Raw genomic sequence first — 14,696 nt, 5'->3', positions numbered from 1 at the left:
GAATCCCTAACTGAGACTCCTCATTCATCCCCTGAAGCAGATTCTGTGCTTGAGAGTCAATAGGTCTGAATATAGTGAACAAGTGGCAGGTACTGCTCAAGCAGAAAACTCAGAGCATGGCTTTTCATATAAATTACCATATAAATCTAAATATTGCCCATGTTAAATGCTACAAAAGCACAGGGAGCAATCAACAACCACTTGCTAGAGATAAAGCCCCATCTCTCCTTTTCCATCCCACATGGGAAATGCAGACAAACACACAGTGCTGTCACCCAGGGAAATTTTTATACTACAGACTTATATTCCAGTTTGATTTCTTCTTGGGCAGGTGTGCCATGTGTTTGCTGGAAATGTATACAAGTTTGTTAACTGACTCTACAGTAGAAACAGAATGAACAGTGGAAGGATTTCTCCCAGATGGTTTTTGTGAACTCCCTTTATCCCATCCATGTAAACACACAGTGAGTTCCGGTTTGCCGGGCTGTACATCCACCCTGTGACTTAGTACAAAGTCTGAATGTTTAGTTAGCCAGAAGATTGTTTCCATCCTGTGATTCATTAGGTCCCTATGGTACCCTCGACTTCCTTTATTTTGTACAATCACAAATTATATTAGTTTGTCTTATTTTGATAACCCCTTTAATTAATGTCCTGCACAGGAAACTTTATGACTGTTTTAAAACAGACTCATAAAACAAGGACCTTTCCCGTTGCTGGGGTGGCATGAGTGACAGTTGTATGTAACTTTGGGATCAAGAGGGAACAGAGCTTCACACTACTGGTTTTTATCAGTGGGCAATTCCTGCTCATGAAGGAGCTGCTTTCAATTCTTTCCTTTCTGAAAGCAACATCAGAAATACTACAATTATCCATATAAAGGTTACAAGTCTAAAAGTTCAAAAACATAGTAAACAAACCTGGAGTTGTTTGTTTATTAAAAGGACTAATCCAGTTTCTGAACGAGTAACAACTGTGATTTGATTTTAAACAAAACCAAAAAACCTGTACAAGCAAAAACCTGTAAAGGACCAAGAAGGCTTTCTCCTTGCTTCTGGTTAAATCCTCATTTTTCCTACTCGCCTCTCCCATTGCCATAGTCTTTTTTCTCTGGAAGGGCAAGTGAAGGTGGGTTTTCCCTTCTCCTTTTGTTTCAAACTGCAATAGAAAGAGTAATAGCTGCAGGAATAAGGCTGGGAAGTGAAGAAAGTACACCATATTGATCCAGAAAATAGAGCCCTTTGAAAACATAAAATTCATGCTGCTCATGATAACTAACTTCACATTTTGTATGAGTAAACTTATCCCTATGCTTGTCTCTGTAATTTCACCATTCCTTTCCCTAGGAAAAAGGTGGCAAATTACTACCCAGTCTTTACTAAACTTCTCACTATAAAAAGCAATTTATTCCACAGGATGGATTTACCACAGACTTACTCGGGACTTGGCATACTGCTGAATCTCTGCATCTCAGATGTAAGTTTTCTACCGATGAATTTCTACTAAAAACTGTAAGTTTTCTACCTATGAATTACTGCTGCAATTTAATAAAATCTAAGTATCCCAGTACAGATTATTCACCTGCTGACCTGTGCTTTGTGTTTAGGTTGAGAACAAAGGACTGATTCTGAATTAAATATGTTATCTGAGCAAGAGATAATTTATTTCAAATATTATAAAAAAGAAGAAAAAAATCCATGTGTATACTCAAAGTGTTCATTTATGCATATATGTCACACAGACCCAAATCATGCTCCTACACAGGAAGCAAGAGTGGAATATTAATAGCATTAGGTAGCAGCACAAGTTGTATGAAATCAAATACTTCCATAGGAAGATAAAAGTAAATAATGAAAGAAATCCCAACAGATATCATGTACAACATGATTTTGGGCAACTGAAGTTCCTTTAAGTTGACACTACTGAATTCTAAAAAAATCCAACCAAGTGGGTCTGACTTCAATCATTTGACATCACTTGGAAAGATCAGAGTCCATCTTCCAGCAGACACACACTGGCTAACAGGGAGCAAACCACAATTCTATTAACATGAATTCTATCATTCATGACAGTCTCCATGAGGACTTATCACACATTACAAAGAATTACAGTAGATAAAACATTTAAAGGATGCAGTCCAAGGCTGTTGTGACGTGCTGTGGCCTTCCCTCTGAGCAGCTACTCTTTCATGGACAGATGAGCTTTGTCACCTGCATTTTTTTGGTGTGCATATGTGTAATTTACCTATTTCCTTGCTGAACTCTGTCCTACTGCTAAAATATCTTCCATTTTGTAAAAAAAAAAAAAATCTAATCTCTTTCCAGAAGTCATTTGTTATCTCTGAAACAAAATGGAAAGGACTGAACTTCAAATCTAGTGCTACACGGAATAACCAAATTCCATGAAAACAAGTGCCTGCACTACTCCTGCCAGTGTGCCTAGAGAACAAACTGCTGGTATTTTATTCTGATAACAAACACCCAGCTGATACATTGCCAGCACAAGGAAGGTAATTCCTTAACAGCTTTTTTTATTTAATTACTACACCATGATCTTATTGTCTATTTGTCTTTGAACATGACATCTGAAGCATGAACAAGGAGCTATAGCCCTATCATGAGATGACACTAGTAATATTTAGCTTTTAATATTAGTTCAATAATACTACATTTTCTTATGAACCAGGCCAGCATGATGAAGGACTGAGGAGAGAGCTGGTGAAGGTGAAGAGGGACTCTCTTAAATATTATACAAAACAATTTCCAAATTATTTTACATCTGTGTATGTGCAAAACTTCAGCTATTTTGATGGCAAACCTCTCAACAGTAGTTTAATGATGAGCAAAAATTCCTATTCCATTCTTTTTTTTTTTTTACAAAGTCCTGAATAATATATATTTTTCCTAAAGGAAGATCTTTGAGTTCCCCTGCTAAGGGTCTGAATAGATATTAATAGATTATTATAGAAGATGATGTTTCAAAACCTTCTTACTGCCCACGGAGATTGTATCGGATATGATGGAAGAATGAAATAAAAGAGGCCTCATTCCACTTCAAATAAACAGTAATTTGAAGTCTTGTCCTTTCCTGATTAACACCTTTTTGCATTCCCTGTTGGACTGTTTTTACAGGCACAATTTTCCTTGTACTACTTGTGCTTAACCATAAAGAAAATACAGCTTTGATTGGAACCTCTAGTCTTAGCACACATAAAGAAGCAGAGTTTTAGGGTAGCATGAAGGCTTCCATAAATCCCTTAAATATTTACCTATAAATGAGCATTTAATCTGTTACCAAACACTATCAATCAACAGTGAATTTGATTTCAAATCAAAACTTAAATTCATTGTGCTTATCAAATACATTATGCTTGACTAAAAAATGTACAGAACTTTCTAGTGTAGGGGTTTTATGGTTTTCTGTTGCTTGATATACAAAAAACCAAACATTATTATAATTACAATATAAGCATAAAAAATTCAAACTCATGACACAAATATGATCAAATTTATCTCTCACCTTTTATGCCTATCTCCTAGATATTCAAACCCAAGCCAGCTGTTAAAGGATTCCTTTATTAGTCAGCTGAGAAAATAAATTCCTTGAGAGATACAAGCTCATTCAACTCAGAAAGTAATTTCAGGATGACATGAATCTTCCTCTGGAGATGCTCATTTCCTCCAACATGTTGCTATATACTTTCAGTAGAAATTCCCTTAATGTAAAGCAGTGTGCATATTGTTCAAAATACACCCAAAATCTGATCATAAAACATGATGCTGACTCTTAAAAGTCTGCTTTCCAGGAATTTGCCTTGTTAGTGCACTCATCTGCTACAGCAGCCGGACTTCATGAAGTGTATAGTGGTTTGAGCAGTGACTGTATAAATCTGTCCAAACCAGACCCTGATTTAATAGAGTTCAGATCAACTCTGAAAATAGGAAGCTGGAACTATAAACCTGCGAGATATCAAAAGTCAACCAATCAAAGGTAATCACGCTGGCAACTTATTTTTTAATGCAGAGGCTCAAACCTGGACTTAATCAACAACAACAAGCTCTTCTTACAAATCCCTACTATGAAAGATGTGTGCAATGTGCCAGCTTTATTGCAGGCATAAAAGTAATTTCTCCAGTTTAGCCTTATACCTGTATTATGTATGGAAAAATGGACATGAATTAAAGCAGAAATCGTTAAATTACATAGTGAGAACTGCGCAGTCCATTAACATGAGTAATATGACAAAATCCAGGTGGTAAGCAATAAATTCACTTCTGCAGTCTGCTTCAATTATAAAAATAGCATTTTTCTAGTACTGTGTAAATACCTACACAAAAACCTACATGTACAGTAAAAATTCCATATAACTGCACAGAACAGCTCAATGAGGATGTGCAGTTGAGGATGACAAATGTGCAGAATTCCCTATCAGAAGCCCAGGGCATGTAAAACGCTACTGATTTAAGAGTTCCGGCAGGCGAATGTCAGAGGTCAAAGCAATGAGCTATTAAAGATACTTTCACTTCCTCAGAAATAAAGTGCTGTCTTGGGCTGGGAGGGGAAAGGTTAGAAAAGCTGTTTATCTGCCGCTCCATTCCCATTCTTCCTTCTGTCAGGAAATCCTACAAGCTCCTGCACCCCACGCAGGGTTAACCCCGGGTCACGTCCAGCCCCTGAGTTAAGTTCCTGGCTTTGATTAAAGTGCAAAGACCACATGGCCACAGGTTGCACTTTCTCAGCTGCAGGGTTTGGTAAAGCTCAGCTCAACTCAGCCTCGGTGGAACAGAACAGCCCAGACTCCACCACGTTACTGCTGAGGGAAGAGCGAAGCCGCAGCCATCGGTTTGCATAAATTTCAGGGGTCATTAACAAAGAGAAAATGTGACTTTGTCAGAGCTAAAGCCGGAGTAAGAACTACAAATATATACCCAGGGCAGCGTGTTTAATCAGCGGGAAACCTGCGGAGAGGGGAGAGATGTTGTCCCCTCCGAGGAGCCACGGGGCACCTTCAGGACAGCCCAAGAGGAGTGTAATAAGGAAAGAATCCATAAAGATGCCAGGAGACTGTGGAGACAGGGATACACTGTTGGGCTGCAGAGCTATGAGCAGAAAGAAACTGCCTGGAGCTGGAAGGGATGCCAAGGCATTTGCTGAGATGCAGGAAACTACCGAACAGCTGCTGGATTAGGTGCAAAGCTGAAGGAAAACACCTGTTGTAAGCAAACAGTGGGCAAGGGGATGTCTAATTTTAGTATATTTCTATTAAATATATATATTTATTATATTCACATGTAGAAATACATATAAAATATATATTTTATCCACACATGCATATTTATAATATATACTGTGCCCCATTCCGAATTTTATCATTTTACAGAAGTTTTCAGTTGTAGTTAATGTAGTACCAGAACCAGCCTTGAAACTTAAAAACCCTTGTCTTTACTAAAAGGGCTTATTAAAAAGAGGAGGTGGAGGAACTTGCAGCTCAAAGCTCTAGGTGATCCAAGAACTCATCAGATGTAAATATGAGTTATAATATGTTTTAGTATAATCTATATACATTAGTTCCATATAATGTCCAATATCCCTCATATGCTGGTAATTTCAATTCAAATCACAGAATCATTAAAGACCTCTGAGATCATCGAGTCCAACCATTAACCCAACACTGGCAAGGCCACCACTAAAACATGTCCCCGCACGCCACATTGGCATGTATTTTAAAGACTACAATAAGAAAAACACACTTGTTATGATTCCCAACCTACAGGTGACATCAGATTATACCTTTCTTTACAAAATGTCAGATAGCAAATTCATGCTGTGGTGTAAAATACCATGACTGATTTCTTAAGAGTTATTGAACTTTAATTAAAAACTACAGAGAGGTTCAAATTTACAGTTGCTTTTGCTAGATGAGATTCAAAACAGCTTCATTTATACAGCACTTTCACTAGTGTTCAGTATATTAAAATATTACATATTTCTGCATTATTTTTTGACAGAAATCAAACCATCACATAGAAGGAATATTAAGACATAAATCCTAAGCAAATAATGCATTAACACAAATACTAGAACATATAAAAAAGACAGCAAGGCAGTCTTTAGAAGAATAGCTGGTTCTTTTCTTTTTAATAACTTAAAATTTTTAACAAAAAAAAAAAAATCAGCTTTCTTCCCAGGATTAGTTGGGGTTGCAGATATCCCACACACACAGGACATAACCACAAGGAAGATGAACAGTTGCTTCTTCAAGTCATTGAGGCCAGAGCATCACCCTCAGTTTCTGTGTTTTATTTGTTTCTAACCCAGAACAATCTGTTATTAGTCATTTGATCATGAAAATATCATGTGGATTGAAGGAGATTTAGAGTGCAGATTATTTTTCCAGTTATGTTCTTACCAAATTTATCAGCTGAGTGTGGACAATATCTTCCACCAGAATTGCAGTTTCATGGAGTGGCCTGCGAGCATCTCCCAGGGAAAACCTGAAAGAAAGAGGTTTATTGCAAGGTTATGGAAATTAGTTAAAAAGAAACAAAGTATTGGTCTCCTGAAAGATAAAAAGAAGAAAATATGAATAATAACAACAATTTTAATACACTTGCATGTACAGAAACGGACCACTCAGCGTGGTGCAAGAATTATGAACCAAAGTCATATGATTAGTGGGAAAAAAGAGCTGCAAGAACATACACTAAAGTATGTGGGGAGACAAACTGAAAGATTGAGGAAACAGATGAAAATCCAGTTTGTAGGAACATTTCTGTACACTTCTCATCAATAAAAAACCCTGCTAAATTTGTAACAGTGGATGAGGAGAAAACAAAGATACTCAGCAACATTTTTCCTCAGTTCTTCAATGACAAACTCTCTTCCCACACCTCTCCAGATGATCTTTAATGTCCTTTCCAAACCAACACATTCTATAATTCTGTAATTCCATGAGAAAAGAGCAGGCAAAGCTGCAGCACGTGCACTTCTGGGAGTAATTCTGCATTTGCAGCCCCCTTCGCTTACAAAATTACCAAATAACTATTTCCAAAGGTAAAATGCCAATGGTTTTTTTATCCCAAGTCTACATGTCAGTGCTAAGATGTGGAAGAAACAAATCAAGAGTAAACATTTTTATACATAATAATGTACGCCAGGCTCTTAAAATCTACACTGCAACATAGAATGGCAGGAGGTCATAAAGAGATTATAGTGTTCATATAATATCACAAACCAAAGGTAAGGTGAGGCCAAAAAGCATCATAAAATGAGGAATTCTGACAATGGGCTTCGCAAGATATTTCTTCCTCCTTCTACTTTTCTTATACTTCTTTTTCTGGTATTTCTTCTTCTCTAACAAATATCAGTCTTACATCATTCTAGTGAAAGATAATCCTGTGCTGCTCAGTATTTCCTCAGAAAATTCCTGAAAATAAAATGTTTTCCTTCCTCCTAAAGTTGGTTATTTAAAATACAAAAACTTTTACAGTAAAATATATTCATTCTAAATTAATTAGCACAGGCCAACAATAACACTACATATGCTTATAAAAATTATGAAAATTTATTTGTAAACAAGACTCAGATCTTTACAGGTAACTGAATATATCAGTTATTTCCTTACCAAACTATTCTTTCACCTTGCAATAAAGTAAAACAATATTTTATCTATAAAAAACAGAAGAGCTCTATGTAGGGTTCTTTTCCTTTATCTCATAATGAAATTATGTCCAGTGTTCTGCAAACAGCATTTGAAATTATAATAATAAATAAAAATCAGCCTGATATGTATAAGAGCACAAGAAGAACTATTCAGGTAAAATCTGAGCATAATCCACTGTACTACACTGGTCATAGCATGAGGAAATTACACTCTGTACTTATCATTTGTCTCTCTTGTTGGGATTATCAGCATCTTAAAGAGAAAGTTGTGTTTTATAGCATGTTGTACATCTCCAAAACAAGCACAACTCAAATAACGTTTTTCTCTATTAAGCAGGGGTGCATGTGTACATGGATTAGAATGTCAGGCACTTCCTAGGACTATTACCACAGCACAACAATCCATCCAGAGACTAAAATATCTTATAAACTGCAAATACATGGACATGAGATAGGAAATACATATAAAAATAGAAATATTTATTACCATATTACATTGGAATATTAAATAGTATTTAAACCATCAAAGACTCAAAGAAAGTTCTCATTTAGGATAAAGCTCTAATATTTTTCTTTTGTTTTAACACTAAGGTTTGTAAATAAATGAAAAGGACAGTTAAAAGTTGTTTTTAATCACATGGGGTATATAAAACCAAACAGAAGAGTTATCATAAACATAATATACTGTTCATTCTTAACTGCTGGTCTTCTAATTTTTAAAAGTAATTTTTTTTTTAAGGCTTCAAATACAAAATAAATCAACTATACAAGACAGCAGTAAACACCTGGTTGCCAACAGTGTCATCTTAGACACACATTTCTCATGTTCACAGTTTCCCTTAGCACCCCAAATACACAAATTAAAGGGTTTCTTTTCCAAAGACAACAAAGTGCAAGACTGAAAATCTGTTTTTGAAGCAGGATGCTGCCTCTGCATTGAGCTTCCCTCCCCACCTGCATTCAGAAATCCCTCTCACAAGTAATTCACAGCTCCCCAAATGGCAGGAGGGGCAGATGAGCTGCAATCACGATGCAGCACATCGATCTAAGAGGAGACAAGTATCAAATCTTTCTGGTCCATTTTGATGCAAAAGGGTGTCGTTCAGGATAAGGGTTAATGGCTTCAAAGTGAAAGAGGATAGATTTAGAACATGTACTAGGAGGAAATACTTCCCTATGAGGCTGGTGAGGCTCTGGCACAGGTTGCCCAGAGAAGCTGTGGCTGCCCCTGGATCCCTGGAAGTGTCCAAGGCCAAGTTGGACAGGGCTTGGATTAACCTGGGATTGTGGAAGGAGTCCCTGCCCAGAGCAGGGGAGTGGAACAAGATGGGCTTTCAGGTCTTTCCCAACCCAAACCATCCTGTGATTCGGTGATAGACCAGAGCTGATGCTGAGACAGGAAGAAGGGTTAAAGTCAACTGTCCTACTTTTATAGAAAATCAAGTTCCAGATGCACCTACTTTCTTCCTCCCTCAATTCCATGCTTTCTACCTTCCGAAGCTATTTCTATCTCAGTTTGCCTTCACTGTTTTCCCACGTAACTTCTGCCAGCTTCTTTCCCACACACAGAAAACTAGATACTGGCATGGTGGTTTCAGCAAAAAGTAAAAACCACCACACCCACCCACAGCCGCTTCCTTTTTCTTTGCAATGGATCCAGGATTTTCAGACACTAAAATAAAAGTAAAGCTTCTATATTCATTAATTGTATTTGTATAGAATTTGATATGTTTCTTGATTCTAACATGCTTCTAGGTTAACATTCTTTAAGATATCAAACACAACCTTCTTTTATGTCTTTCTGCTAGCAGAGGTAATGATTAGAAAAGCACAAGTAGTTTATTACTTTAACTCTTCCATTTTTTCCTTCACTTTTACATTGTACCTCTCCATAGCAGAATAAACACTAAACTAAGAGTCAGAGGGCTCAGATTTTCCCAAGTTGCAGAATACAAAGTGGTTTAAGAACTAAAAGAAAATACTTTAAAAAAAAGACCCCCAAATTTGGTGCCCTTGCTTCTGGGAAGTGAAGCTGAACTTCACGCTTTAATATAAGTTATTAATTTCATTTCACATGTGCTTTGCTTTTATGGTTCACAAGAGTCTTTTAAAGAACCTTCCATTCACTAGTTGTATTAATAAGTCTTCGTATGAAATGCAAAAAAATTCTGTTGAAAATAAAAAGAGAGCTGTTTCTGCACAGGTAAATACTGAAGAAGAAATGTATCAAAATACAACGTTAGCAGGGCATCAAAGCAGTAAAATATTATGGAAGACAGTCCTGGTAATAGAAGAATCAACCCATTAGACATGTCATACAATAACAAAGCCTTCTTAGAAGATCCTATTTCAAAGGTTTGTCTGTTTTAAGGAAACATTTTTACAAGAAGGAGATCAACTTACCCAGATTTTCACAGGAGGATTAAAATAGTAGCATGGAGAAAGACAAGACTGCTGCAGCGCTTTTATTGTTTACTTTTAGCTTCTATGTCTAATTTATTTAAGTTCCTGTAATGATGTTTCCAGGCTCTTCAAAAGGGTAAATGTCCAAGCCACTAAGTGCCTACATGAAGTATCATGGTACTATGTGTAAACACATGCTCATACTTGGCACATGCTAAGGTCCAACTGCTGCTCATGGTGCAGGGACTGACATTTGCAAGCTCTTCAAAATGGGCAGCTACAGAAATACAGAAAGCACTTTTTGCTGTATTTCTGTATTTTGCTGTAAATGCCTGAGAAAGGTATTGGGGCAGGCACGGCACAGGCTTGGTTCAAACTCCCTGATGCAGAGCTTTCCAGGTGGCCAGACCACCAGGCAAGCAGACTGTGGAGACAGAAAGCTGCTGCAACCTCCCGTCCTCCACAGCCTTGAAACGCTGTGGCTGTCCTGGCCAGAAAGGAACTATAACCAGGGTGGCTGGGAGTGCACTGAGCTAGAATAAACAGTTTCCCTCACTGGGGCTTCGACTGAGTTCACACCATAACAAAACTGCCCCAATGCATTCAGAATTTACCACCTCAAATAAATGTGATGAATACAGCCTAGGGAAAGTATAAAAGCAGCCAGGTAGTCTGGTGGGAAATATGTACTGCCTTTTTTTTTTTTTTTTTTTTCCTCTTCTAGAGATCCCCAACAATTATGCTTTTCTGTTTCTACAAGAAGGATGAGCGTGTGCCCAGATGGGCAAGAATGCCAATGGCAGCTGGGCTGTACCAGCCATGGTGTGGCAGCAGGAGCAGGGCAGTGACTGTCCCCTGTGCTGGGCACTGCTGAGGCCGCAGCTCAAATCTTGGGGACAGTTCTGGGCCTCCTCTGACAAGAAAGACATTGAGGGGCTGGAGTGTGTCCAGGGAAGGGAACAGAGCCGGGGAAGAGTCTGGAGCTCAAGTCTGATTAGGAGCAGCTGAGGGAGGTGGGGGGATCAGCCTGGAGAAAAGGAGGTTCAGGGGGGACCTTCTGATTCTCCACAACTCCCCGGCAGGAGGCTGGAGCTAGGGGGACATTGGTCTGTTCTCCCAGGTAAACAGGGACAGGATGAGAGGAAATGGCCTCAACTTGTGTCAGGGGAAGTTTAGATTGGGTATTAGAAAAAGTTTCTTCACAGAAGGGGTAGTCAAACACTGGAACAGGCTGCTCAGGACAGTGATGGAGTCACCAGCCCTGGAGATATTTAAAAGACTTGTGGAAGTGGCTCTGAGGGATTTGGTTTAGTTACTGAGCTGGCAGTGCTGGGTTAGTTGCTGGACTCCATTATGCTAGAGGTCTTTTCCAAGCTGAATAAATCTATGATTCCATGATCCAGTCTGCCATGGGGCAAGCCAATACTCCTGTCCTCAGCACAGAGGTATTTATTTGCTCCTGCCTACAACCAGGCTGTGACTGTGGATCCTGGAGATCCATGTGCCTGCCATGCCAGAGAGACCTGAGTGGGTGCACATTGCATATGTGGGAGTGAAGCCCATGAGGTGGATAAGAGGTTTTGGATCCACTTAACAATCTGGACATAAATCTGGGCTGCACATTGGAGAGACCAGAGGGTTTGTGAGTTGGCTACTGGAGGGACCAGGAGGTCCACACCAGCTGCTGGGGAGGCTGTGGGGCTTGGGACTTGTTTGTGAGACCTGTTTGCTTTGTGTGTCTCTGCACATGGGGACTGAGGCTCTCCAGCACTGAAAGACTGAGCTTGAAACTACTGGATTTAGCAATGACCAAGGTGTGAGTGCTCATCATGTACAGAACCAGCTGATTCACTGCTACCAATCTAAAACGAGGCAAGAATCCCATAAAATCACAGAGGACAAATCAGCTACTAGATATATTTGGACTGGGTAATATCTGGGCTCACAGTTCCTCACCATTGTAAGAACACACAGTAAATTTCTCTTCTGTCGGTTGTTTGGCAGGAATGCATTTGGAATACGCAGCGTATTAATTCTCAGAGATGTTTCCATTTTATAAGCAAGTGTTCTCTGAAATATATGAATTACTGGAAACTTGACAGCCAGGTGGTGACAAAGAAAATCAGTTTCACAGTACTGAGCCCAAAAACATCCATAAAACTTCCAGCAATTTGAACACGTGAAGGACAAGCACTGCAAATGACTGAAAATCAGCAAAAAGCAGCTTTGTAAAATCAGAAATACAGTATGTTGAAGTATTTCACTTTGGTACCAAACGATGCTGACTATGAAGACAAAGATAAAAATGTGGAGATCAGGTCCCTTAGATAACAGAAAATTAGGAGACTCCTCTGATGAGCATGGGAATGAGCTTGTCATTGCAATGGACATCCCAGACAAAACTGCATAAGGATGGCTCCTTTTTCAAAGTCTCGAAAGCTAAAGATAACTCCTATCTCTGTTTTTATTTTTTTTGCCACGGTTGGTGCTGAACAAATTAGGCCGAAGTAGAGACTGAAAGGAAAGAGATGACTTCTGGTGCCAAACCAGAAAATTGATCAGACATGCACAGGAGGACACATTGTGCAGAGAGTGGAAGAGGAAAGAACAAAATCCAAGAGGAAGAAACTGACCTGAGTGAAAGGATGATTTCAATAAGGGAAGGAGGGGTAAACGAGGTCTCAAAATAACTTCCATTTTATTTTAAGATGCATTGCATCAGAGGAAGGTGATGTGACAGATTGCTGCTTTGTAGACTTTGCTACCTCCTAAAACCATCAAACTTAGGAGACATTAATTTAAAAAGTAAATAATCTTGCTTGCCATATTGCCTAAGCTTAAGGAAAAAGGGAAAGATCCAAATCACTGAGTTATGTTAACTAACCAGCATGTTCTACCAGCACTGCCTGAAAAAGCACTGGAATTTATATTGCTATTTATATGATTATCTGTTCATCAGGTAACTTCCACCAAAGCCCTTTTAGAAAGAAAAGGTAATCTTCATTCCAATCAGAGTTCTTAGCTAATATATTTATCTGCTTGGATTAATGAAGTCAGGTATGCAGAGGTTTCATATGACATGCTGAGCATGGTTCTTTATCAGGATTTAGAGCAAATATGCAATGTAGAGTCAAACTGCAAGATGTAGCTGTGTTAGATTTCTCTTTACAGCTTAGAAAAATTACATTTAAGTTAGAATAAAACAAAGCATTAAAAGCCTACAACAATTTTAATACAGATATAACAAAAATCAGGGATGTACACATGCAGCTGCACAGACCAGGCAATTTGTGTATCTACTTTGATATACAGGTAGGTGTGTGGATAACTAGAGTGCATTCAGTTAATTGGGGAACAGTAATTACAGTGTTTTGCATTTGAAGCTGAGTTATTCTGTGTTTACTTCAACGTCTCTTCCAGCATTGCTTCCTCCACTAGGTCTTTTCTGTCTGTCCATCCCACCCCTCCCCTTCCCACAGAGTATTCCTGGATCTCTATAATGCTTGAAAGTGTTACTGATACTTTCTCTGATTGCTGAAGGGAGACCATGCACTTCCCTTTCTTAAACCTAAACTTCTCTGGACAATTACACATTTTCATGTCTAATAACTGACGAATTATATCTCACTACCCTGATGACGTGAACAGCAGTAACTCCTCACTTTTCTGCTTTCACGAAGACTAGAGACACTACAGGAGGTTACTAAAACTAATTACCACCTATTTACTCAGCAAGTAGAGACATCCTACTGCCTTATTTAAATACTATAATATTAACTCTAGGAATTTGATTACTAAATTGTTGAATCTTTACTAAAAGAAACTCAGCTTAAGGAACACACTTTTCCACAAATATGTATGGCAGTGAGAAGGGCAAGTACAGGAAGAACCTGAAATGTCAGATACAAAATGGGGCTTCTTTTAGTCTAAAATTAAGCCGTGATGATGTCTGCAGATATTGGAAAAGCATAAACAACAAGAAGAGAAACATTACATAATACCATTTAATTATTCAAAAGTACATCGTGACAAGTAAAGGGATAAAATTTAGAAAAGGAACATTTAGAGCAAATTGGAAGGAAAACATCTGAAAACAAGAGCTAAAACTCTTTGTAATTATCACAGAAGGAAGAGAAGCTTCACTGCAGGAAACACAAAAAGCTAAGCTTAGCCAAGAACTGGGGAGGGGTCTTGTGATGTTAAACAAGTACACAAAAGGAAATCTTGATTATGTGAATTAAAATATTTTAAAAGAGATATAACCCCATTCTGTTATGATAAATCACATGCAACTCTGTCTTTGGAGTCTGAAATCAGCTTCACTGATGCTTATAAAAATTAAACTTTAAAACTAGGAAGAGGCTTCATAATGAATAATTATTTTGAGCTCAGTGAAAACTTTTTAATGCTTTCCTAATGGTTCCCTGCAGACAATTCTCCACTGCCAGGGTGGAAAGCATCATCCAAAGGCATCATTGCTCCCCTGAGTTGAGACCTAAACAAGGCAGGACCTTTGTAAGAGCAATTTTGTTTACCTGAAAATGGAAGTAGTTTGTTTACACCCCGAGTTTTTAAATGGTGAAGTCTGCCAGGCAGCAGGATTAACAATGCCTAATATCCTGCCAAATGAA

General features: G+C 38.3%; 1 protein-coding gene across 3 annotated transcripts in view; it reads right to left on the bottom strand.

The window, feature by feature from the left end:
• Positions 1 to 14,696, bottom strand: part of SUPT3H (SPT3 homolog, SAGA and STAGA complex component) — a 253,319-nt gene that overhangs the window by 121,008 nt on the left and 117,615 nt on the right. For all 3 annotated transcript variants that reach the window (XM_085057066.1, XM_085057067.1, XM_085057068.1), the window contains one exon: positions 6,410 to 6,494. In XM_085057066.1, the coding sequence (XP_084913192.1) occupies positions 6,410 to 6,494 (85 nt within the window). The remainder of the gene's footprint in view (positions 1 to 6,409; positions 6,495 to 14,696) is intronic.

Source organism: Lichenostomus cassidix, chromosome 3, assembly GCF_008360975.1.
Source record: "Lichenostomus cassidix isolate B80296 chromosome 3, HeHo_3.0, whole genome shotgun sequence".
NCBI classification, from domain to species: domain Eukaryota; kingdom Metazoa; phylum Chordata; class Aves; order Passeriformes; family Meliphagidae; genus Lichenostomus; species Lichenostomus cassidix.
This window is presented reverse-complemented; position numbering and strand designations above follow the sequence as displayed.